Consider the following 26,406-nt stretch of genomic DNA (forward strand, 5'->3'; position numbering starts at 1 on the left):
GAGTGGGCCGAGGTAGAGTGCTCTTTCAGAGGGTTGTTGTAGATGCAATAGGCCAAATGGCCTCCTTCTGCACTGTGAAAGTGAGTGAGTGGGTGAGTGGATGAATGAGTGAGCGGGGAAGGAGTGGGCGGGTGAGTGAGTGAAAGTGAGCAGTTGGGTCAAGTGTCGAGAGGCGGTGGGGGGGGAGAGAGAGTTGGGGTCAAGGGTGGGTTAGTTGGGTCAGGTCAAGAGTTTAGTCAGGTGGTCAGGGTTGCGATGTAGGTGAGATGGTTGTGGTGCTCAATGAGTTACGCTGGCTAATCTCAGAGTTAGACCAGGTTTTAACCAGCATAACATTTCCTGGGTAAATATCTAGGTAAATCCGGTGTACCAGGCTCAAATCTCTCACACTAAGCTCAGTGTCCGAGACATTTGCAGAGTCTCTGGGGCAACAGAAATCAGCACATCGGAAGTTTAAACTTCCCCGGCAATGCCCACGCACATCTGTGTGTCAGGACTTCTGTGGAATCCTGACGTGCACCTTCCAACTTGGGTCCAGAATTTGACAGCCCGAATATGGGAAGATTTGGGCCCCAGTGTTATTCCCACAGTGTCAATGTTTTGACAGGTACATATTCTTAACATCAAAGACAATGTAAAAAAGCAAGTGCAAAGGTAGGACTGATAGGACTGAGTCACAGGAGCAATAACTCAATGCCACAGGGCACAAGTTCAGTCACAGGAGGAGGAATTTATTGTAATATTGAAATACAGTCTCCAAATGAGAAATTGTGGAAATATTAAAGCTTTCTTTAGTGACATTTAAGGGGCATCTTGACAAATACATGAATAGGATGGGAATAGAGGGATACGGACCCAGGAAGTGTAGAAGATTGTAGTTTAGTCGGGCAGCATGGTCGGCACGGGCGTGGAGGGCTGAAGGGCCTGTTCCTGTGCTGTACATTTCCTTGTTCTTTGTTCTTTCTGGCGGGTTTGACTGTCAGGTGGACTGAATAATTCTAAAATTCTCCATAACCCACATTCTATTCTGACCCATGGCAGTTTCTCTTTAATTCAACTCAGTGCATTAAACTCCATCAAATGAAGATCATTGTATTTTCAAGAGTGTGAATAACCTGGAACTGAAAATAATTTCCTCAGTTTCGGCCACATTAAACAGATTGAAAGAGGCAAGTGTTTGGAGTGGAGAGGTATTTAAAAAGGATCAAAAATATAATATTTAATGTAAAAATGGTTTGCTATTACGTGTATCTAAATGCTTTATATATCGTGCGGAAAGGAATGTAGGTTTCGTCAAGATAACTTTTTTTAAACCTTCAGAATAACCAACAAGTCCATTGGGTGACCATTAAACTGCAGCTAAAGTCCTAGAGTTCAGCTGCACTGATATCAAAAATGGTTTGACTACCACGAAGTTAGTCAATACAATCCTCCGGCCATTTCATTTGACTGAGAAAGCTCCATTTCCCTCGGCTGGGACCGGCGTATTTCTCCAGTTTCAATTCTGGTACAGCGGACCTCCAGCCAATAAGCCCTTGGGTTGTCTGTGGTAAGGGAGGAGACGGCCCCACCTGCAGAAAGACACAGCGAGAACAAAAATAGGTCTGGGGTCTTGTGGTAAAATTACACTTGTGGTAAAATTAACTGCATAAACTGAGATACACGAGACCAAGCTGTGGTTAGCTCGCTGGTTCTGGTCACCACTTTCGGAAGGGCGGCATGGTGGCACAGTGGTTAGCACTGCTGCCACACAGCGCCAGCGACCCGCGTTCAATTCCGGCTTTGGGTAACTGTGTGGATTTTGCACTTTCTCCCTGTGTCTGTGTGGGTTTCCTCCGGGTGCTCCGGTTTCCTCCCACAGTCCAAAGATGTGCAGGTTAGGTGGATTGGCCATGCTAAATTGCCCTTATTGTCCAGGTTAGGTTACAGGGATAGGGCGGGGGAGTGGGCCTAAGTAGGGTGCTCTTTCAGAGGATGGTGCAGACTCGATGGGCCGAAAGTCATCCTTCTGCACTGTAGGAATTCTATGGTTCTATAGGAGGGTCCTTGAGATGGTGCGGAGGGAGATTTACCAGCAGTTCCAGGGATAGGGGAATTTTAGCTTCAAGGTCCGGCTGGAGAAGTTGGGGTTGGTCTCCTTGGAGCAAAGGGAGATTGAGAGGAGATTTGATCGAGGTGTAAAAGATTATGACAAGTTTAGGTGAGGTAGACAAATGAACGCTTTCCCCATTGTCTGATGATATAAGGTTTGGGCATTTAAAGAGTTGTGCAAACGTTGCACAGGGATGTGAGGAAGAACATTTTTACACAAGGAAAGGCAATGACCTGCTCACTGGATGTTATGAAGGAAATAAAACTGCCAGGCTGAAAATATAGAGTGGGTAAAGGGATGAACTGGATCGCTCACTTGAGGGTCAGATGGCCTCCTTCTGTGCTGTAATGATTGTCTGACTATTCAACATTGATCAGATAGAGAGAGATAGATGGATAGAGATAGATACATTGAGAGATAGAGGCTGGGATTCTCCGATTCTCCGTTGCAAGTCTGCCCCACTACCGCTGCTAGTGAAGACAGAGAATGTGGCGCTCAGCCAAATCTCCCATTCACTGCGTCAAGACCAGAGAATCTCGCTGCCGTGAACAGATGGAGAATTCCGGCCAGAGATTTGGCCGTGTTCAAACCGCCTTGTCGCGCCCGACTCGGTGACACAACGAGACCGTTAAATCTTGCGAGATTCACATCGCTCAGAATGTCGTGCACGTTCTAATGTGTGTGAGGTGTGTGTGTGTGGGGGGGGGGGGGTGGGTGTGTGTGTGGGGCGCATGTGTGTGTGTGGGGCGTGTTTGTATGTGTGGGGTAGACATGTGTGTATGTGTGGGGTGTGTGTGTGTGGGACTCGTGTATGTGGGACGCATGTCTGTGTGTGGGATTCGTGTGTGTGTGTGTTGTGTGTGGAACTTGCTTGTGGTTGCCACGTGTGTGTGGGTGTGTGGGGCTTTTGTGTGTGTGCGGGGCATGTGTGTGTGGGGGATGTGTGGAGCTTGCTTGTGGGTGCGACGTGTGTGGGGGTGTGTGGGGCTTGTGTGTGTGGGGGACATGTGTGTGGGGGTGGGGGTGGAGCTTGTGTGTGTGGTGTGTGTGGGGCATGTATATGTGTGGGGGGCATTTTTTGTGGGGTGTGTGTGAGGGAGGCATGTGTGTGGGGGGTGTATGTGTGTACATGTGTGTATGTGGCATGTATGTGGGGGCCTGTGTGTGTGTGTGTGTGTATAATAAAAAAAATCTTTATTATTGTCACAAGTAGTCCTCCATTAACACTGCAATGAAGTTACTGTGAAAAGCCCCCAGTCGCCACATTCCGGCGCCTGTTCAGGTACACTGAGGGAGAATTCAGAATGTCCAATTCACCTAACAGCACATCTTTCAGGACTTGTGGGAGGAAACCAGAGCACCCGGAGAAAACCCACGCAGACACGGGGAGAACATGCAGACTCTGCACGGACAGTGACCCAAGCGGGAATCGAACCTGGGACCCTGGCGCTGTGAAACAACAGTGCTAACCACTGTGCTACCATGCCGCCCTATGTGTGTGTGTGTACATGTACGTGTATGTGACGTGTGTGTGTATGTGCCTGTGTCTCTGTTTCTCTGTGTGTATGTGTGTGGCGTGCGTGTGTCTCTGTGTGCATGCGTGTATGTCTGTGTGTATCCATCTGTGCGTGTCTGTGTGTGTGTGTGTGCATATAAGATACTAGTGAGGATTTCCAGGATTATCCAGTAAAATGGGGAAATAAGAATTCTGGTCAAAATTGTTATTTCCTTCTGGGTTTGACCTCGTGACCGTGAGGTAATGGCTTTGAACAGGTGCTCGGAGTGAGGAACCTGTAATCTGAGTGATGTAATGAAACTGCACAGAAGCAGGGGAGATCCCATCTGGGTTAAGATCGACTCCAATTAAAACTTGATAGAATAAAAGGCACTCTTAACCTTGATGTACTTGCTGATGGGAGATGCAGGTCGAACCTTCAGGTGGTCAGGGGTATGCAGTCGGCATTTATTTCTTAATTTCTCCTGTTCAGCCACAATCTGAAAGGAAAATGAATAGCATTTATTGTGTTGCTGAAGTTAAATACAAGTGACACCATCAGTGTCTTCAGAGTTTGCTCGTTCACATGAAGCGGGTTTCACCAGTTTGCCCCCTCTTTTCTTGCCTTTTGTTAGATTTCAATGTCCACAGACAGACGGAACAGCAGTTGACTCATGGATGGAAACTATAAGTGGAAAAACCCAGATGAGTTTCCCATTCCTAGTCCAATTGTCACTGAGACAAATAATCCCATTCCATCTTTTGCCAGAGTTGGGATCTAAGCATGGGCCAATCAGAGCTGGGATCTCAACACAAACCAATCAGAGCTGGGATCTCAACACAAACCAATCAGAGCTGGGATCTCAACACAAACCAATCAGAGCTGGGATCTCAACACAAACCAATCAGAGCTGGGATCTCAACACAAACCAATCAGAGCTGGGATCTCAACACAAACCAATCAGAGCTGGGATCTCAACACAAACCAATCAGAGCGAGTATGTGAGCACGGACCAATCAAAGCTGGTATTTGAGCACAGACCAATCAGAGCTGGTATCTGAGCACAGACCAATCAGAGCGAGTATCTGAGCACGGACCAATCAGATGAATCGAAGCTGCGATCCCAGCATGGACTAATCAAAGCTGCAATCTTAGCATTGACCAATTGGAGTTGAGATCTTAGAATAAACCAAATGACGCGGGGATCTCAGCAGGGACCAGTTGTTGCTGGGATCTCAGCATGGACCAATTGGAGCTGGGATCTCAGCATTGACCAATTGGAGCTGGGAACTCAGCATGGACCAATTGGAGCGGGGATATCAGAATTGACCAATTGATGCTGGGATCTTAGCATTAACCTATGGGAGCAGGGATCTCAGCCTGAACCAATCGGAGATGAGATCCTAGCATGAACAAATTAGAGTGATCTTAGCATGGACCAATTGCAGCTGGGATCTCAGCATGGGCCAATCGGAGCTGGGATCTCAGCATGGGCCAATTGGAGCTGGGATCTCATCATGGACCAATCGGAGCTGGGATCTCAGCATGGACCAATCGGAGCTGGGATCTCAGCATGGGCCAATCGGAGCTGGGAGCTCATCATGGGCCAATCGGAGCTGGGAGCTCATCATGGGCCAATCGGAGCTGGGAGCTCAGCATGGACCAATCGGAGCTGGGATCTCAGCATGGGCCAATCGGAACTGGGATCTCAGCATGGGCCAATCGGAACTGGGATCTCATCCCGGGCCAATCGGAGCTGGGATCTCAGACCTGGCAAATTGAGTTGGAATCTCGGCAAGGACCAATTGGAGCTGCAATCTCAGCCGGGATCCATCTCAGCATGGACCAATCAGAGCTGTGATCTTAGCACTGTGCAATCAGATCTGTGATTTCAGCACTGTCCAATCAGAGCTGGGATTTCAGCACCATCCAATCAGGCCATTCAGCCCTCGAAATCAGTTCTGCCATTCAATTAGGTCACGATAGATCAACTCCATTTACCATCATGGGGTCCTTATCTCTTAATCCGCTTGCCGAAGAAAGACTATCAATCTCAGTAGTGATGCTTTTATTTCACTTAGCCCAGCAGTTTTGAAAATAGTCCGTATTTCCACTACCTTTTGTAGGAAGAAGGGTTTCCCACAATCTTTTATGTTCTGATAGCACAATATTGCATGGTAATGTCCCATATTACCTCATTTGTACAGAGTCACCCCCATTCACTTGTTTCTGAAATGATCACAAGCTTTTAACCTGCAATGGTGCTTGGAAAAATGAACTAATAATTAAGACAATAAACTAATAGTTAATATGTGTTTAGATCTGAACATTCTTGTGTTCATGGTGTAGGGGGTAATATAATTAATGCGAATAGAAAATTGGAAGACTGGCAGAGAACAGAGAGTATGCATAAATAGGTCTTTCTGACAGGCAGGATGTGACAATGGGAGTCCCATTGTCACATCCACATTGAGGAGCGAGATCGGTCTATACGACCCACACTGCAGTGGGTCCTTGTCCCGCTTCAGGATCAGAGAGATCAGCGCCCCGGACATTGTCGGGGGCAAGGTCCCCCCCTCCCTTTCCTTATTGAAAGTCCTCACTAACAACGGGCCCAGCAGGTCCACGTATTTCCTGTAAAAACCTGGAACCCATCTGGCCCCGGGGCCTTCCCCGCCTGCATGCTCCCCAATCCTTTAACCAGCTCCTCCAGCCCAATTGGTGCCCCTAAACCAGCCACTTCCTGCTCCTCCGCCCTCGGGAACCTCAGCTGATTCAAAAATCGTTGCATCCCCTCTTCCCCCGCTGGGGGCTCAGATCTGTACAGATCCCCATAGAAGTCCCTAAATAGCTTGTTTATTCTCACCGCACTCCGTACCGTATTCCCCCCGCTATCCTTAACTCCACCTATCTCCCTCGCTGCCTCCCTCTTACGAAGTTGGTGTGTCAGCAGCCGCCTCGCCTTCTCCCCCTACTCATACGTCGCCCCCTGAGTTTTCCTCCACTGTGCCTCTGCTTTCCCTGTGGTCAACAGGTCGAACTCCGTCTGGAGGTTCCGCCGCTCCGAGTAGTCCCTCCTTGGGGGCCTCTACATATCTCCTGTCCACCCTTAAGGTCTCCCCTAACAACCTCTCCCTCTCCCTGCTCTCTCTCTTCTCTTTGTGAGCCCTGCTGGAGCTTAACTCTCCCCTGACCACCGCCTTCAGCGCCTCTCAGACTACCCCCACCTGCACCTCCCAATTGTCATTGTCCTCCAAATATCTTTCAATGCACCCTTGCACCCGCCCGCACACCTCCTCATCCGCCAATAATCCCACATCAAGACGCCACAGCGGGCGCTGGTCCCTCTCCTCTCCTAACTCCAGCTCCACCCAGTGCGGGGCGTGGTCTGAGATGGCTATGGCCGAATACTCCGTTCCCTCCACTTTCGGGATTAGCACCCTGCTCAGAACAAAAAAATCTATCCGGGAGTAGGCTCTATGGACGTGGGAGAAGAATGAAAATTCCCTGGCCTGGGGCCTGACAAACCTCCACGGATCCACTCCCCCCATCTGGTCCATAAACCCCCTAAGCACCTTGGCCGCAGCCGGCCTCTTACCCGTCCTGGACCTAGAGCGGTCCAGTGCTGTGTCCAGCACCATGTTGAAATCCCCCCCCATTATCAAGCTTCCTACCTCCAGGTCCGGAATCCGACCCAGCATGCATTTCATAAATCCGGCATCATCCCAATTCGGGGCATATACGTTTACCAGTACCACCCGCACCCCCTGCAACCTACCGCTTACCATCACATATCGACCTCCATTATCTACTACAATATTCATTGCCTCAAACGACACCCGCTTCCCCAACAGTATTGCAACCCCTCTGTTCTTCGCATCCAACCTTGAATGGAACACCTGTCCTACCCAACCCTTTCCCAGCCTAACCTGATCTGCCACCTTCAAATGCGTCTCCTGGAGCATAACCACGTCTGCCTTCAGTCCCTTTAAGTGCGCGAACACCCGGGCCCTCTTGACCGGCCCGTTCAGGCGCCTCACATTCCAAGCTATCAGCCGCATTGGGGGGCTACTCGTCCGTCCCGTTTCCCCCCCCCCCGTCGACTAGCCATCTCCTTTTCTAGGCCAGCCACGTGCCCGCGCCTCCCGCACCCGCCAGTCCCCCAGACAGCGGATCCCCGCCCCGACCACCTCTCCTACTCCAGCTCCCCTTTGGCCAATGCAGCAGCAACCCTATACCCCCCCTCTCCCCGCTAGATCCACATCTAGCCCTTTTGCTCCCCCCATAACACTCCCGTAAGTCAGCTGACTCCTGCTGACCCCGGCCTCTCCCGCCATTCCATCGACCCCCTCCAGTGTGAGAATCCCCCCTCCCCCTCCCTGGCAGTCAGTGTGCGCTCCTCTCCAGCATCGCCCATCACCCCCCGGCCCCCACCCCCGTCCTTCCCTAGCGCGGGAAAAAGCCTGCACTTTCCTGAGCCAGGCTCGCCCTCTCTGGCGCAGCTCCTTTTGCGGCCTTACCCCAATTCCCCATCCCCGGGCCTCCACTCCCCCTCTTCCTTCGTGCGGGTCTGCCCCTCCAACACCGACGCCCACACTCTCCCACAGTCTCCCCATCCAATCCCTTCACCCATCCCCATCCAGCACCTAAACCTGAGGAACATTCCCTAAACATAATAAACACTATATACACAGTAAACATCCCCCCACAACAAACCCTCAATTTGAGTCCAACTTTTCAGTCCGTATAAAGCTCCATGCCTCATCAGGCGTTTCGAAATAGTGGTGCCGATCCTGGAATGTGACCCACAGTCGCGCTGGCTGCAGCATACCGAACTTCACCCCCTTTCGATGGAGCACCGCCTTAGCCCGATTGAAACCAGCTCTCTTCTTAGCCACCTCTGCACTCCAGTCCTGGTAGATTCGGATCTCCGTGTTCTCCCACCTGCTGCTCCGCTCTTTCTTGGCCCATCTCAGGACACACTCTCTGTCCATAAAGAGGTGAAAGCTCACCACTACAGCCCTTGGCAGCTCGTTGGCCTTGGGTCTCCTTGCTAGGACCCGATGAGCCCCATCTAGCTCCAGAGGCCTCAGGAAGGCTCCCGTGCCCATCAGCGAATTGAGCATCGTGCTCACATATGCCCCAGCATCGGGCCCCTCCACTCCTTCGGGGAGACCCAGAATCCGAAGGTTCTTCCTCCTCGACCTATTCTCCAGGTCCTCAAATCTTTCTGCCCACCTCTTGTGCAGCGCCTGGTGCGCACCCACCTTCACTGCCAGGCCCAAGATCTTGTCCTCGTTCTCCGAGTCTTTTTGCCGCACCTCCCGGATCGCCGCCCCTTGGGCCTTCTGGGTCTCCACTAGCTTCTCAATCGCCGCCTTCATTGGGGCCAGCATTTCGGTTTTCAGCTCCTCAAAGCAGCGTCTAAGAAACCCCTGCTGCTCCTGCGACCACTTCACCCATGCTGCTTGGTCTCCACCCGCCGCCATCTTGTTTTTCCTCCCTCTCACTTTTCGCTGCACCAAGATCACTTTTTCACCGCACCACTCCTGGTCCAATCCATATAATGTCAATGGGACCTTGCTGTCACCTTCCCACACTGGAAGCCGTCGAACAATTGCCGTTGGGGCCCCTCTAGAGAGCCCAAAGGTCCGTTCCCGGCAGGAGCTGCCGAACGTGCGACCTACCTAGGCATAGCCGCAACCGGAAGTCCCTGGTAGATAAATTCTTGTTGGGCAAGGGAATAAAATGTTATCGGGGGTAAATGGGAATGTGGAAGTCAACACTAACAGATCAGCCAGGATCTTTGTGAATGGTAGAGCAATCTCAAAGGGCAGAATGGCCAACTTCTGCTTTTCTGTCGTGTGTTTGCGTGAAAAAGTATTTCCTAAAATCAATCCTAAAGTCACCCCTCACTAATTTAAATCCATGTACCCCGTGTTCTTTTCATAGAATTCACAATGCAGAAGGAGGCCATTCGGCCCATCGAGCCTGCACCGGCCCTTGGAAAGAGCACCCAACTCAAGCCCACACCTCCACCCTATCCCCATAACCCAGTAACCCAACCTAACCTTTTGGGCACTAAGGGGCAATTTAGCATGGCCAATCCACCTAACCTGCACATCGTTGGACTGTGGGAGGAAACCGGAGCACCCGGAGGAAACCCACACAGTTCTCTTGAAATTTAATTTAATATTCAGGTCAACTTAATTTACATCCTAACAATTCCTGCACATTTCCTGTTTCATCATCTCATCCAAATTCTCCCGTCTGAGAGAAAAGGCCACAATTCTCTAATCACGGACGAAATTCTCCCCAAACGGCGCCAATCAGACGGGCATCGCGCCGCCCCAAAGGTGCGGAATGCTCCGCATCTTTGGGGGCCGAGCCCCAACATTGAGGGGCTAGGCCGGCGCCGGAGGGATTTCCGCCCCGCCAGTTGGCGGAAACGGCCTTTGTTGCCCCGCCAGCTGGCGCGGAAATGACATCTCCGGGCGGCGCATGCGCGGGAGTGTCAGCGGCCGCTGACAGTTTTCCGCACATGCGCAGTGGGGAGTGTCTCTTCCGCCTCCGCCATGGTGGAGGCCGTTGCGGAGGCGGAAGGGAAAGAGTGCCCCCACGGCACAGGCCCGCCCACGGATCGGTGGGCCCCGGTCGCGGGCCAGGCCACCGTGGGGGCACTCCCCAGGGTCAGATCGCTCTGCGCCCCCCCCAGGACCCCGGAGCCCGCCCACGCTGCCTTGTCCCGCTGGTAAATAGCTACTCTAATTTACGCCGGCGGGACAGGCAATTTATTGGTGGGACTTCGGCCCATCCGGGCCGGAGAATCGAGCCAACTGGCGCGGCCCGATTCCCGCCCCCCGCCCAATCTCCGGTACCGGAGACTTCGGCAACCGGCGGGGGCGGGATTCACGGCGGCCAACGGCCATTCTCCGACCCGCTGGGGGGTCGGAGAATGACGCCCCACTGCTCAGGGGCGGGATTCTCCGACCCCCCGCTGGGTCGGAGAATCGCCGGGGGCTGGCGTGAATCCCGCACCCGCCGGTTGCCGAATTCTCCGGCACCGAAGATTCGGCGGGGGTGGGAATTGCGTCGCGCCGGTTGGCGGGCCCCCCCCCCGGTGATTCTCCGGCCCGGATGGGCCGAAGTCCCGCTGCTGGAATGCCTGTCCCGCCGGCGAGGATTAAACCACCTCTCTTACCGGTGGGACAAGGCAGTGCGGGTGGGCTCCGGGGTCCTGGGGGGGGCGCGGGGCGATCTGGCCCCGGGCGGTGCCCCCATGGTGGCCTGGCCCTTGATCGGGGCCCACCAATCCGCGGGCGGGCCTGTGCCGTGGGGGCACTCTTTTCCTTCCGCCTTCGCCATGTTCTCCACCATGGCGGAGGCGGAAGAGACCCCCTCCACTGCGCATGTGCGGGGATGCCGTGAGCGGCCACTGACGCTCCTGCGCATGCGCCGCCCGGCAATGTCATTTCCGCGCCAGCTGGCGGGGCACCACAGGCCTTTCATGCCAGCTGGCGGGGCGGAAATCAGGCCGGCGCGGGCCTAGCCCCTCAAGGTTAGGGCTCGGCTGCTCAAGATGCGGAGGATTCCGCACCTTTGGGGCGGCGTGTTGCTGGACTGATTTGCGCCGTTTTCGGCGCCGGTCGGCAAATAACGCGCCGATTACGGAGAATTTTGCCCCAGATTCTTAACACCAGGAACTGGTCTTTTCTCTGAGTCAGTTTTATGGCCGTGATTTGTTTTTAATACATGCCTGACTCCTTCAATGTCCAGTTCTTCTTTGATCCACACCCTTAGAAACTGACATGTCCCCTGCAGCACCCCATTTTCTCTCTTCATGGCCTGATGTGACATTTTCTAAAATCGTTTAAGGGATGTGGGCATTGCAGACATGTGCCAGCATTTATTGCCCATCCCTAATTGCTCTTAAGGGGGCATTGAAGAGTCAACCATATTGCTGTGGGTCTGGAGTCACATGTAGGCCAGACCAGGTAAGGACAGCAGATTTCCTTCCCGAAAGGACATTAGTGAATCAGATGGGTTTTTACGACAATCGACAATGGTCTCACGGTCATAATCAGATTTTTAATTCCAGATTTTTCTTGAATTTGTATTCCACTATCTGCAGTGGCGGGATTCAAACCTGGGTCCCCAGAGCTTTACTCTGTGCCTCTGGTTTACTAGTCCAGTGACAATACCACTATGCCACTGCCCTCACTGGACTCGTTCAGCCCTCACTGGGGTCATTCTGCCCTCGCTGGGGTCGTACAGCCCTCACTGGGGTCGTTCAGCCCTCACTGGGGTCGTTCAGCCCTCACTGGGGTCGTTCAGCCCTCACTGGGGTCGTTCAGCCCTCACTGGGGTCGTTCAGCCCTCGCTGGAGGTGTTCTGCCCAGTGCTTGGGGTCTCGTTGGGTGCCAAGTCAGCAAGGCCCGCGAGCGAGTTGGGTTTGAGAGGTGGGCTGGGGTTTGAGAGGTCAATGCAGGGAGGCCACCTGGGAAGGGGAAAAATCTTGAGGAGCCTTCTAACGAGCCTGGGGGGCCCATTAAGTAGGATAGCTCCATGCCTGCCAATGCAGCCCACATAGAGAAATTTGCCGAGCTGGTCACTTGGTCTCTCTCTGCGCAGTTAAATACTGGTGGCAGTGGGATGAGGTCCTTAAGTGGGCATTAATTAAGTCTAAACAGGTGGCAGGTAGCACCAAAGACTTAACCAAGTTGGAGGCAAGAAGGTGGCAGGATCCCCATCCATAATCCCCCCATCTCATTAAATGCCCCCTCTCTATCAAACTCGCCATGAAGGAGGGCACAAGATTTCACCCCCAAATCCCGAACTAACACCTGTGCACCTCTATCCCAAAGCACTGAAAGGTTGCCAGCCTCTGATTGGCCAGCAGGTGGGACCTCTTGTCGGAAATCCCGCATCCAGTCTATTGACAGCCAATGGACCGTGAAATGGCTGCTGGGCAGCTGGGTTCCCGTTGGCGGGCACCTGCCCCCGACATATTAGCTGGGACAGTGTAGCATCCAGTGTCTCCTATAATTTATTTACACGGAGAGGGGTCGTGTGGCATGGCGCTATTCCACTCTCCACCCAATTCACCACCTCATTATCCCCACATCCACCCCTGCTGCCTTCTCTGAATTCCCTTTGGATCCTGCTCATCTCAGATTTCAGAGATCGGGATTGGCATTACCTGATCACGCTCAGTTACCAGAAATCCCCATCTGTTGACCCATTTCCTTGCTGCATCTGCCTCCAGTAGGATTGCATTTGTCCTGAAACAAATAAATGACATTTTTTCAGTCAATTAAAAAATATATATATTTTTGATTGGTTTTGTATTTATTTGGAAAGAAATTGCAAGGAACATGAAAAAGAAATAATGAGAAATCGGCAAAAAATTGGAATACGAAAGAAAAATAGACAGGTATGAATTCAAAGGTAATATATATATATACAGATATGGAGCCCTGACTTTGAACCCCAGTGGCCTGTTACCACAACCGTACTGCATTAATTATATACATGTTGCCTCCTGGTATTAAAAAAGTACCAAGGGCATTTTTGGTTCCACATGGTTTACCTTGGTGTTGTTGTCATGGCTGTACCATATGCTTTTTTGTCATTGGTCCCCTTGGGTTCCTCTGCCCTGCTTACCCTGGATGCTGGCTGGTGCCTCCCCTCTCTCCTATCTCCTATCCCCAAGCACCCCCCCCTCCCATCCCTGCTCCCCCCTATCCTTATTGGTTGCTGGTCGGTGAATTGCTTCCATATGTTGCAGAAGCTTTCCTCTAATCCTCTGATGGTGAATTTGATCTTTTCCAGTTTAAGGATTCTGCTAGGTTGGACAGCCAGTCTGCGGCCTTGGGTGGCGCTGCTGATCTCCAGCCAATGGGAGGTAATGGAGTCTCTGGCATGTGGTGATAGGCCTGTAGATAATATTACATGTACCACCAGCAGGTGGTGTCAGACATCAGTCAGGTGACATCCGGCTACCAGCAGAAGGTTGTAAGGCATACATGAGGACAGTCGCACATCAGGGTAGTTCCAGGAGAATCTATTGTAACTCTATGATAGCATTCTGATCGTTACCTCACCACGTGTACATCAATAAATCATCATTCTGGCTAAGTCACCAGCATTTCGGTAGAACCATTCCAAGACAGGATCACGGAACACAACATGGTACCAGGGCTGCTGAAGATTTGAGTATAACGTCAGAAAAGGCAAAGTTAAATCAGCAGAAGAACTGACCAGGTGAACTGCGGCCATTGGCGACTCAACACAGTAAAAGACACAAGTTCGAGATGGAAGGTTTAAAGGCACCCCACCAACTTCAAGTATCGGGAAATTGTAGTTGAAAACTGGCGTGTCTTCAAACAGCAATATAAACTCTATGTATCTGCCTTTGGCCTGTAGGCATAAACGTACAAAAGATGGATTGCATTGTTGCTCATGGTGGCGGGTCCACAAGCAATTGAAATATACAATACTTCTGACTTTGATAATGAAGAAGAGAGCAAGAGATACGATGAAGTCATTGGGTACTTTGATTGGTATTGCTCCCCCGCAAAAAAATTAAACATTTGAAAGATGCATTTTTCGTATCCATACCCAGAAAATCAGGTGAATCTTTCAACAGTTTTGTCACTGACTTGAGACTGAAGACCCAGTCCTGCAATTTCAGTAGTTTGAAATCTTCAATGATCTGCGACCAAATTGTATTTGGTATATCAAATGATAAGCTCGTTGAGAGATTGCTACGGGAAGAAGATTTGATATTGGAACAAGCAATAAAGATTTGCCATGCGAGTGTGTTAGCTGCATAGCAAATCAGCACACTCAGTTTGAAACATTTTGGCAGCAACATGGAGGAGGACGCCAGCGCCATCAGCACTGCGACGCAGGTCAGTAAGAAACGTGTTCTCAGTGCGGGTGGCCATTTTAAGCAGCCGACGAAGCAGCCAGTATGTGACAGAAATGTGGAAATTGACATAGCCCACGGCAACGTCTGGCCTTTGGAAAAATCTGATTCAGGTGTGGCCGTGTTGGTCATTTTGAAAAACAATATTTTTCACATCCTACAGTGGACCAAATCCGATCAGTTAACGCAGTTGATGTCTCCAGATGAACAATCTTCATCAATCTCATTGTAACCAAGGACCAGAAGAGTCCAACCCATAAAGATGAAGATATAATTTCAAAAAAGAACAAAGTTATTGAGAACAAACGCAATGCCATTGAAACCAGATGGAAAACTTTAGTGTTAATAAATGACTCATTAGTTAAATGCGACCTCGACATGGGAATGAGGGCCACACTCCTCAGCGACCGCCTATATGCTACGGTAGGAAAAATATGAGACATCTCGTGAATGTGAGCTTCAGCTAAGCATGCATGACACAACATACATGTTACCCTTTTATATTGTGGACATGAAAATCGAGTCCATCATAGGAGCGGATGTATGTGAGGCCCTGAACCTAGTTTTTGTTTTTTAAAAAAATATTTTTATTTTCCTTTTTCACATTTTCTCCCACATTTACACCCATCAACAATAACCAATAATCAGCAAGATATGTCAATCCCCATAATAACAACGATCCCATCCGCCCACCAACCCCCAAACATCAGCCCGCATGTTTACATAAACAAATGACAAAAAGGAATCCGGGATTACCCGTAGTCACCCTTAATCTACACAGCCCCCCTCCCCCCCCCCCCCCAAACTAATGTTCGATGTTATCCAGTTCTTGAAAGTGCATAATAACTAGTGCCCATGACTTGTAGAACCCCTCTGAGCTTCCCCTCAGTTCGAACTTAACCTTCTCAAGGGTCAAGTATTCCAACAGGTCCCCCTGCCACGCCAGGGCACTGGGTGGAGAGGCTGCTCTCCATCCCAGCAGGATCCGCCTTCGGGCAATCAACGAGGCGAAGGCTATGATATCTGCCTCCGCTCCAGTTTCCAACCCTGGCTGGTCCGACACCCCGAATATGGCCTCCTGGGGACCCGGGTCCAGTTTCACACGCACCACCTTGGAAATTACCCTAAACACCTCCTTCCAGTACTCCCCTAGCTTTGGACAGGACCAAAACATATGAACGTGATTCGCGCCCCCCCCCACCCCCCAACGCTCACACACATCCTCTACTCCTTCAAAAAATCGGCTCATCCTCGCCCTCGTGAGGTGCGCTCTATATACCACCTTCAGCTGTATCAGCCCCAACCTCGCACATGAGGTGGAGGCATTCCTCGCCCAGCTCTTCCTCCCACTTTGCTTTGATCCCTTCCAGTGGTGCTTTATCCTCTTCCAGAATAGCTCCGTACACCACTGACACTGCCCCCTTATCCAGTCCCCTTGTCGTCAACACCTCCTCCAGCAATGTGGAGGCCGGTTCCTCTGGGAAGCTCTGTATCTCCTTCCTGGCAAAATCCCGAACCTGCATGTACCTAAACACTTCTCCCTGCTCTAGCCCATACTTCGCTTTCAGCTCCCTCAATCCTGCAAACCGACCCCGAAGAAACATATCTTTTAGTGTCTTCATCCCCTTCTCTTCCCATTTCCGAAAACGTCCATCCCACCTCCCTGGCTCAAATCTGTGGTTCCCCCGAATCGGCATTTCCCTTGACCCTAAACCCAACCCGAAGTGTTGGCGAAACTGCCTCCAGATTTTCAATGAAGCTATTATTACCGGACTCCCTGAATATTTCCCTGGAGCTATCGGGAGTGGCGCTGTTGCAAGTGCCTTCAGCCCGACCCCCTGCACAAACTCTCCTCCATTCTGACCCACTGAGAATCAACCCCTTACGCAGCTCCGCACTTTCTCCACGTTCGCCGCCCAGTAGTAGTACAACAAGTTCGGGAGACCCAAACCCCCTGCCTGCCTTCCCCTCTGTAGCAGCACCTTTCTCACTCTGGCCACCTTCCCTCCCCATATGAATGAGGTAATCCTTCCCTCAATCTCCCTGAAAAAAGACTTTGGCAGGAAAATCGGTAGGTATTGTAAAATAAACAGGAATCGTAGAAACACATTCATTTTAACCGCCTGTACCCGACCTGCCAGTGACAGAGGAAGGCCGTCCCACCTTGCCAGATCGGCTTTCACTCTCCCCACCAAACTAGTGATGTTGTACCTGCAAAGCCTCCCCCACTCCCGGGCAACCTGCACCCCCAGATACCTAAAATGAATCCCTGCCCTACGGAATGGCAGCCCCCCCACCCCTGCCCCCACCCCCGGCCGAGACACCACAAAGTACTCACTCTTGTCCAGGTTCAACTTGTACCCCGAGAAAGACCCAAATACCCGCAGTAGCTCCAATATTCCTCCTATCGACGCACTCGGCTCCGACACATACAGCAGCAAGTCGTCGGCATATAAGGACACCCTATGCACCGATATGATCCACACTCCGTTGGATCCTTATCTTTTTTTAGTAACAGGGAAATCGATGCCTGCCCCAAGGTTTGCGGCAACACCCCCTTCCCTGTCGCCTCCTCAAACATCCCCACCATCAGGGGTGCCAACCTATCCTTAAATTTGTTATAATATTCCACCGGAAACCCATCCGGCCCTGCCACCTTCCCCGACTGCATCCTCCCAATCGCATCCTTTATCACCTGCTCCACTATTGCTCCTTCTAATGTAGCCCTGTCCCCCTCCCCGAGCCTCGGGTACTCCAACCCATCTAGAAATTCCTGCATCTCACGGTCTCCCCCGAGTGGCTCTGACTTGTACAACCTCTCATAAAACTCCTCAAAAACCTTGTTAATCAGCACTGGGGCCACCACCAACTTCCCTGCCCTATCCTTCACCTGAAGAATTTCCCTTACCGCTGCCTCCCTCCAGAGCTGACCTGCTAACATACCTTATCTCCATGTTCATAAACTGCACCCCTTGCTCATCTCAGTTGGCGCACCGCCTTCCTGGTGGACAGTCGGTCGAAGCTCGCCTGTAGTTCCTTCCTCTTTTCCAGCTTCGCCGGGTCCCCATCCTCTGCATACCTCCTATCTACCTCCAACATCTCATCTATTACCCTCTGCCGCTCCAACCTCTCCTCTTTATCCACCCTGGCCTTAAACAAAATTACCTCACCTCTCACCACCGCCTTTAGAGCCTCCCAGGCGACCCCCTTCGACACCTCACCCGTACAATTGAAACCTACATATTCCTTAATTACCGTTTCAATTTTCTCACAGAACACTTGGTTCCCCAAAAGCCCCACATCCAGTTTCCACCCCGGTCTCTGCGCTGCCCCCTTCTCCAGCACCATATCCACCCAATGTGGAGCGTGATGTGACACTGCAATTGCAGAGTATTCCGACCCCTTGACTCCAGCCAGCAAAGCCTTCCCCACCACAAAAAAGTCGATCCGCGAATATACCTTATGGACTGCTGAGAAAAACGAATACTCCCGTTCCCTTGGGTGCAGGAACCTCCAAGGGTCCACCCCTCCCATTTCCACCATTAGCCCAGCCAGCGTCTTCGAACCCCCTGATGGGACCAGCGAGTGCGGCCGTGAACTGTCCAACCTTGGTTCCTGCACCAAGTTCCAGCCCCCCCCCCCCCCCACAATCAGCTCATGTGTGTCCAAGTCGGGAATAGCCCCAAACACCTTCCTCGCGAATCCCACATCGTCCCAATTGGGACCGTATACACTTAACAGCGCCACTAATCTCCCCTCCAGTGCCCCTGTCACAATCACATATCTACCCCCCTGATCTGCCACCACCTTCTCCATCTGGAAGCGTACCCTTTTGCTGACCAGCACCGCTACCCCTCGAGCCCTTCCATCAAATCCGGAGTGAAACACTTGGCTAACCCAGCCCTTTTTAAGTCTCACCTGGTCCTTCACCCTCAAGTGAGTCTCCTGCAGCATTGCTACATCGGCTTTCAAACTTTTAAGATGTGCAAGCACCCTTGACCGCGTGACCAGACCTCCTAGCCCTCTCACGTTCCACGTGATTATCCTTACTGGGGGTCTCTCACCCCCCCCCACCTTTCTTACCCACCATCACCATACCACCGGACCCTGCCCCATAAGCCTGACTCGCCCCTGTCCATTGTTAACATCGAACCCCTTCCCCCCCTCCCAAGAACCCCCCCTACAAAAACATCCCCCAACATCCATCCCTCCATCCCCTCTTGCTCGCCTCGTAGGTCCATTGAAGCCTGTTATCCAGGCTCCAACGTCCGCAGTCCTCCTCTCACCTCACCCCCGTTCACTAACTGACTTTAGTTAGCTAGCGCGGGTGGCTCCCCCCGCCAAGACATCTCGCCCCCTTCCACCCAGTCCCAGAGAAAGAATCACCAAAAGAAACCCAACAATCCAACCCCTACAATTCACTAACATAACATTTAACCGTCGCAACACAGAACGCCATTAACTTGAACTCTGTAACAATGCAAAGAGAAGTAAATTTCAATACAAATCAGTAAAAAGAAAGTCGTAACATTTGTACATTTTCCAGCCGCTCAAACACAGTCCACAGTCTCTCTTCCAGTTCCGCTCTTCACGTCTGTCCCAAGCCTTCTGCCCTCACGAACGCCTCAGCCGCCTCTGCTGTCTCAAAATAAAAGTCTTTGGCGTTATATGTTACTCTCAACTTCGCCGGGTACACCACACCAAATCACACCCCCTTCTTGTACAAAGCCGCCTTCACTCGCCCAAACGCCGCTCGTCTTTTTATCAACTCCAACGTCAAGTCCTGGTAGATCCGAACCGCAGTCCCATCCCACAGCACCTCAAGCTCCTGCTTCACCCAGCTTAATACTTTCTCCTTCATGCAAAACTTATGGAAGCAGATAATTACTGCCCTTGGCGGCTCGTTCACTTTGGGCTTCGGCCTTAATGACCGATGAGCTCGGTCTAGCTCGTACAGGGTGGGGCTCTCACCCTCCCCCATCAGCTCCGCCAACTTCTTAGCGAAGTATTGCGTTGGCCTTGGGCCCTCTGTCCCTTCGGGCAAGCCCACAATTCTCAAATTGTCCCGCCTTGAGAGGTTTTCCAAGTCTTCCAGCTTTGCTCAGAGTCCTCTGTTAACCTCCACCACCCTCCGCAGCTCATCCCCCATCGAGGTGACCTGGTCGCTGTGTCGTGTCACGGCCTCCTCTACCTCCTTCATCTTCTCGCCCTGCTCTCTCACCTCGGCCGATGCCTTTGCCACCTCCACCCTCATCAGGCCGATTGCCTCCTCCACCCATGACCTCAACACGACTGCCATCTCTTTCCTCAAGGCCTCCATATGCCTCACCAAATGTTTTTCCAGCTCCACCGCCATCACCTCGGTCATCTTCTCCACCGTACGTAGTGCGGCCCCGCCTTGCAGTTCGGCTTCCGCCATCCTGTCAACACTTTTGCTCGTCTTCTCCTTCGGCGGCGAACGCGCGTTTCCTCCTTTCGTCGACGCTGCTCTTCGCATCCTTTAGCGGCTTATTGTTTTTTGTCTTCTTTCTCCCTCCTGCCCCCTTCATCAATCTGACATTCTTCTTTTTTGAAAAAAAAGGGGCGGGAAAAAAAAAACTTTCACCGAACTTCCTTAAATCTTCTTTCTTTCTCCTCTGCATTCACCTGGGACCAGGCTTCAACCTTCTTTCTTCTTCCTAGGTGGGAGCCATCCGACGTGGAGCACCCTCCCTACATGGTGTCCTGGCCTCGGGCCTGCCGCCTCGGCCTCCTCGTAGCTCCGCTGGCTGCTCGTGGCGGCCCCAAAGGCCGACGATAGTTGGGGGGTGCGTGAGGACTCGAATCGCGGCCACCGGCGGGAGCTCCTGTTGCTGCGGCCGCCCTGCTCGCCCACGCCCAGCAGTTATTAGGCCCTGAACCTAGTTGAGCGACTACATTCCAGAAAGTGGGTGGCCAGTCAAACTCATCAGACTCCAGCGAGATATGATGGCGCAGTCATTCGATGAGGATCCAGCAAATGTACAGCGGAGGACGACAAATCAAGTAAAGAGTTGGAAGAGCCAAAGAGCATTCCAAACTTCTGGTTAACAGTCATCAAGAAGGTGTATATACTCAGTGGCGTGATACAGCATGTTGAGCCCGTATTAAAACATTTACAAGATGTGAATGTTAAATGTTCAGAGCGTGAACAACTGACGAGCTTCACTCTGAAGTTTACGTTCGAACTGAATGAGTACATTATAAATGAGGTGATTACGAAAGTATACCAGCTGGAATCGTGGCCTGGCAAGCTTGAATCTTTGATGAACTAGAAATCATGGGCAGCACGGTAACACAAGTGGCTAGCACTGTGGCTTCACAGCGTCAGGGTCCCAGGTTCGATTCCCCGCTGGGTCACTGTCTGTGTGGAGTCTGCACATCCTCCCCATGTCTGCGTGGGTTTCCTCCGGGTGCTCCGGTTTCCTCCCACAGTCCAATGACGTGCAGGTTAGGTGGATTGGCCATGATAAATTGCCCTTCGTGTCCAAAAAGGTTAGGAGGGGTTATTGGGTTCAGGGATAGGGTGGAAGTGAGGGCTTAAGTGGGTCGGTGCAGGCTCGATGGGCCGAATGCACTGTATGGTCTATGTTCTATGTTCACAGGCTGCCAGATCGACTGGAAGGAAGGAAAATATATCACGCTGAAAAGCATTAAAATGAAGCCAAAGCGAGGGTGTTGGTGTCCTCACAAAACTGTGCCGAAAACTGTACCAAGTGACTCATTCTTCAATTTCTTCAGTCCTCCTGAGGTTCCACAGCATGGAATGTTAAATAAACGTTCTGCAGCGAAACGTGCTGCTGACTTTGAAAGTGGCTGCCTCCTGCGCGAACACATAATTCCATGTGCCATGTTGCATTTTGCAGGAGAAGTTTTTGCAGAAGATACTGACTCCGATGATGAATACAATGATGACAGATATGACTAATACGAAGGTGACATGAAAAATAAAGAAGTGGAAGGTGAGCCAGATGAAGACGACTAAGAAATGTTCATAAACCTGTTTCGCGGGAGTCTTCCAAAGATTCATAACCCTCTGTGTAAAGTGCTCAGTACTCAACACCAACAACTACCAATCTCCAGACGCAATTCTGCAACTCATCTGCTTCATTCTGGATCACAACGTCTTCACCTTCGACAACAAGTTCTTCATCCAGATGCACGGATCTCACACCCCAATACACCAACATCTTCATGCACAAGTTTGAACAAGACCTACTCACCGCACAGGACCTTCAACCGACGTTATACACCAGATACATCGATGACATTTTTTTCCTTTGGACCCACGGCGAAGAATCACTGAAACGACTACACGATGACATCAATACGTTCCATCCAACCATTAGACTCACCATGGACTACTGTCCAAAATCAGTTGCATTCTTGGACATACTCTTCTCCATCAAGGACGGTCACCTCAGCAGTTCGCTTTACCGCAAGCCCACGGATAACCTCACGATGCTCCACTTCCCCAGCTTCCACCCTAAACACATTAAAGAAGCCATCCCCTATGGACAAACTCTCCGTATACACAGGATCTGCTCAGACAAGGAGGAGCATAACAGACATCTACAGAAGTTGAAAGATGCCCTCGTATGAACAGGATATGGCGTTCGACTCATCGATCGACAGTTCCAACGCGCCACAGCAAAAAACCGCACCGACCTCCTCAGAAGACAAACACGGGACAAAACCGACAGAATACCCTTCGTCGTCCAGTACTTTCCTGGAGCGGAGAAACTACGATATCGTCTTCACAGCCTTCAACACGTCATTGATGAAGATGAACATCTTGCCAAGGTCATCCCCACACCCCCACTACTTGCCTTCAAACAACCGCGCAACCTCAAACAAACCATTGTTTGCAGCAAACTACCCAGCCTTCAGAACAGTGACCACGGCACCACACAACCCTGCCATGGCAATCTCTGCAAGACGTGCCAGATCATCGACATGGATACCACTATTACACGCGAGAACACCACCCACCAGGTACGCGGTACATACTCGTGCGACTCGGCCAGCGTTGTCTACCTCATACGCTGCAGGAAAGGATGTCCCGAAGCGTGGTACATTGGCGAGACCATGCAGACGCTGCGACAATGAATGAACGGACATTGCGCGACAATCACCAGGCAGGAATGTTCCCTTCCAGTCGGGGACCACTTCAGCAGTCAAGGGCATTCAGCCTCTGATTTCCGGGTAAGCGTTCTCCAAGGCGGCCTTCAGGGCGCGCGACAACGCAGAATCGCCGAGCAGAAACTTATAGCCAAGTTCCGCTTACATGAGTGCGGCCTCAACCGGGACCTGGGATTCATGTCGCATTACATTCATCCCCCACCATCTGGCCTGTGAAATCCTACCAACTGTCCTGGCTTGATACAATTCACACCTCTTTAACCTAGGGTTACCCCATCTTTGGATCTGGAAAGATTTAATCACCTGCTAATGCTCGCATTCCAACATTGTCTTGCATCTTTGAATTTGCCGATATATATGTTTCTGGAACATACCTCTTCATTCACCTGAGGAAGGAGCAGCGCTCCGAAAGCTAGTGATTCGAAACAAACCTGTTGGACTTTAACCTGGTGTTGTAAGACTTCTTACTGTCCTCTGCCCTAAACGGCATCCCCTTATTTTGAAATTGTGTCCCCTGAATCTAGACTCCCCAACCAAGGGAAACATCTTACCTGAATCTATCCTGTCTATTCCTTTAAGAATATTGTACGTATCTATTCTGTACATATCTGAAACAAGGAATTCTGTCAATCTATTTATTTCTTCCTGTGTAACCCTCAGCCTGCAGTCATTCCAAATTTATGCCAATTATCCCCACTCTGCTCTGTCTATTTCTGCAACTTAAATTTGTCACTCACACTCCAAAGCTATACCTTAGCTCTCACTCTGCTCTATATAGTCCCACTCTGCACAGTTACCCCCAAGCCCCACCAAGTCTCCCACCCCCACCCAAGAGCTGAATGCCGGAGGTGAGGTGAGAGGGACTGCCCTTGACATCAAGGCAGCATTTGACCAAGTATCATTACAGATTGCAGTTTGATTATTACTAATGAGCCTGAGCAAAACTAGAGTCAATGGGAATCAGGGGGGAAATCCCCATCTGGTTGGAGTCATATTGAAAACAAAGGAGGATGGTGGTGGTGATTGGAGGGAAATCATCTCAGTCACAGACATCATTGCAGGAGTTCCTCAGGGTAGTGTCCTAGGCTCAACCATCTTCAGCTGCTTCATCAAAGACCTCTCACCCATTATAAGGTTAGAAGTGGTGGATGTTCGCTGGTGACTGCACAATGTTCAACACCATTCATGGCTCATCAGATACTGAAGCAGTCCATGCCCAAATGCAGCAGGACCTGGACAATATCCAGGTTTGGGCTGACAAGTGGCAAGTAACATTTGCACCACACAGGTGCCAGGCAATGACCATCTCCAACAAGACAGAATCTCACTAACTCTCCCTGACAGTCAATAGCATTACCATCACTGAATACCCCGCTATCAACATCCTGGAAGCTTACTTTTGACCTGAAACTGAACTGGACTAGCCATATAATCTCTAATCTTTTTATTATTGTCACAAGTAGGCTTATATTAACACTGCAACAAAGTTACTGTGAAAATCCCCTAGTCGCCACTCTCTGGCGCTTGTTCGGGTACACAGAGGGAGAATTCAGAATGTCCAAATTACCTAACAGCACGTCTTTCGGGACTTGTGGGAGGAAACCAGTGCACCCGGAGGAAACTCACCCAGACACAAGGAAACGTGCAGACTCCGCACAGACAGTGACCCAAGCAAAAATCTTATAAATACTGTAGTTCCAAGAGCAGATCAGAGAATTGAAATTATGCAGTGAGTTATTCACCTCCTGACTCTCCAAAACCTATCTGTCATCGGCAAGTTCAGAGTGGGTGTGTGATGGAACACTCCCGCTTATCTGGATAAGCGGAGCTCTAACAGTCAAGAAGCTCGACAACATCCAGGAAAATAGCAATCAATTTGATTAGAACCCCATCCACTACCTTCAACATTCACCTCCTTCCACTGTTGCACAATGGCAACAGTGCATACTATCGTTTACGATGTACTGCAGCAACTCACCAAGGCTCCTTGCACAGTATTTCACAAACCCACAACCCCTACCATCTCGAAGGGCAAGGGCAGCAGATACATGGGAACATCGCCATCTACACGTTCCCCTCCAAGCTACACAACATTCTGACTTGGAACTATATCATTGTGCCTTCACTGTCGCTGGGTCAAAATCTTGGATCAACCTCCCTACACCATATGGACTTCAGGGGTTCAATAAGGCAGCTCACCACCACCTTCTTGAGGACAATTAGGGATGTGCAATAAATGCTGGCCTAGCCAGCAACACCCGCACCTCGTGAAAGAGCGAAACATCGAATTACATTGGAACCCTCATTCTGCAGTCACCTCCACTCCCAATCAACTCATTCACTCCAAATCTGTCCTGTAATCCCAAACTGCACTGTATATATTACTCCTGCACAGTCACTCCTACCCCACACTGCCATCCACACTCAAATAGAATCCTTACAGTGCAGAAGGAGGCCATTCGGCCCATCGAGTCTGCATCAACCCTCTGAAAGAGCACTCTGCCTAGCCCGACTTCCCCACCTTATGCCCGTAACCCCACCTAACCTGCACATCTTTGGACACTAAGGAGCAATTTTACCATGGCCAACCCACCGAATCTGCACATCTTTGGACTCTGTAAATTCACTCTAACTGGCATCGACATTCATACTGAACTCTATCACTCCCATTCTGCTGTCACTGCTACTTAATTTGAAATATTCCCACTCTGCCAAATCACTGTCAACGCACTGACACTCCTACTCTGGCACACCCAGTGCCAGAGATGCACCGCCTTACCAGCACTCACCTAGTAAAGCCCAGCCATGCTCTAAGTCTAATGCCAGCATTGGTGCGGAGAACTATCCGAATATTCTAGTCACCCTTGGGGGAGGTTTTGCTACTGAGATGTATTGAATAGTTGTTTAAAGAGCCAGGAAAGATAAATCTGCAACTCCAGACCTGACCCCGGGCTGTTATATTGTTAGAGGAAGGAAATGAATGCGCCGTGTTCTATTTCATTACCACTGTCTATCGGCAGCCACGAAGTCGGAGAGTTTCGCGTCAGCCCCTCTGCCACTCATTGCTGCTTCTTTGCTGCTTTTCAGGTTCAAGCGCGCCCCCGCGCTCCCCCTGCGCGCTCCCGCCTCACTGTAACAATCCGGCCCATTGTTTACAGCACGTGACACCCGCACCATGGCAACTAGGAGGCTGCTAACATCATCCAACTGGAGTGGATCAGGATAAGGATCAGGTTCAGGATCCAGGATCAAGATTAAGAACAGGACCAAGGATCAGGATCAGGAACAGGATTAAGGCCAGGATCAGGACCAGGATCAGGATCAAAACCAGGGTCAGGATCATGATCAGCAACAGAATCAAGGTCAGAATCTGGAGCTGGATGAGGGTCAGGACTAGGATCAGGTTCAAGGACCAGGGTCAGGGTCAGGATCAGAGACAGGATCAAAATCAAGGTCAGGATTGATGTCACAATCAGGAGCCCCTCCCCCAAACGCAAACCCAGCCAAAAACCCTCCCTCACCTCCACTCCAATCCCCTAAACTTAAACGTGACAAAAGACACCCATACGTCCACAGACTCCCACCTACACTACACACCCACACGCACCCTCATAACTCACACACAATCCCCCCACACATACATATCTGCATATACACCCGCACACATCCACCCACACTCCCACACACATGCACACACACAGTTCCCATACACATACACTCCTACACAC

At 51.0% G+C, this 26,406-nt stretch overlaps 1 protein-coding gene across 1 annotated transcript; it reads right to left on the bottom strand.

The window, feature by feature from the left end:
* Window positions 1–710: 710 nt before the first annotated feature.
* LOC140428268 (ciliary microtubule inner protein 1-like) lies at window positions 711–26,035 on the bottom strand. Its single transcript, XM_072514551.1, has 4 exons — window positions 25,683–26,035; window positions 12,788–12,869; window positions 3,989–4,087; window positions 711–1,571 (listed from the first exon to the last, which is right to left on the bottom strand). Exons 1-4 carry the CDS (start codon window positions 25,853–25,855, stop codon window positions 1,416–1,418), a joined length of 510 nt encoding a protein of 169 aa, XP_072370652.1. The 5' UTR covers window positions 25,856–26,035; the 3' UTR covers window positions 711–1,415.
* Between the last annotated feature and the right edge of the window lie 371 nt (window positions 26,036–26,406).

This window comes from Scyliorhinus torazame, chromosome 8, assembly GCF_047496885.1.
Source record: "Scyliorhinus torazame isolate Kashiwa2021f chromosome 8, sScyTor2.1, whole genome shotgun sequence".
NCBI classification, from domain to species: Eukaryota; Metazoa; Chordata; class Chondrichthyes; order Carcharhiniformes; family Scyliorhinidae; genus Scyliorhinus; species Scyliorhinus torazame.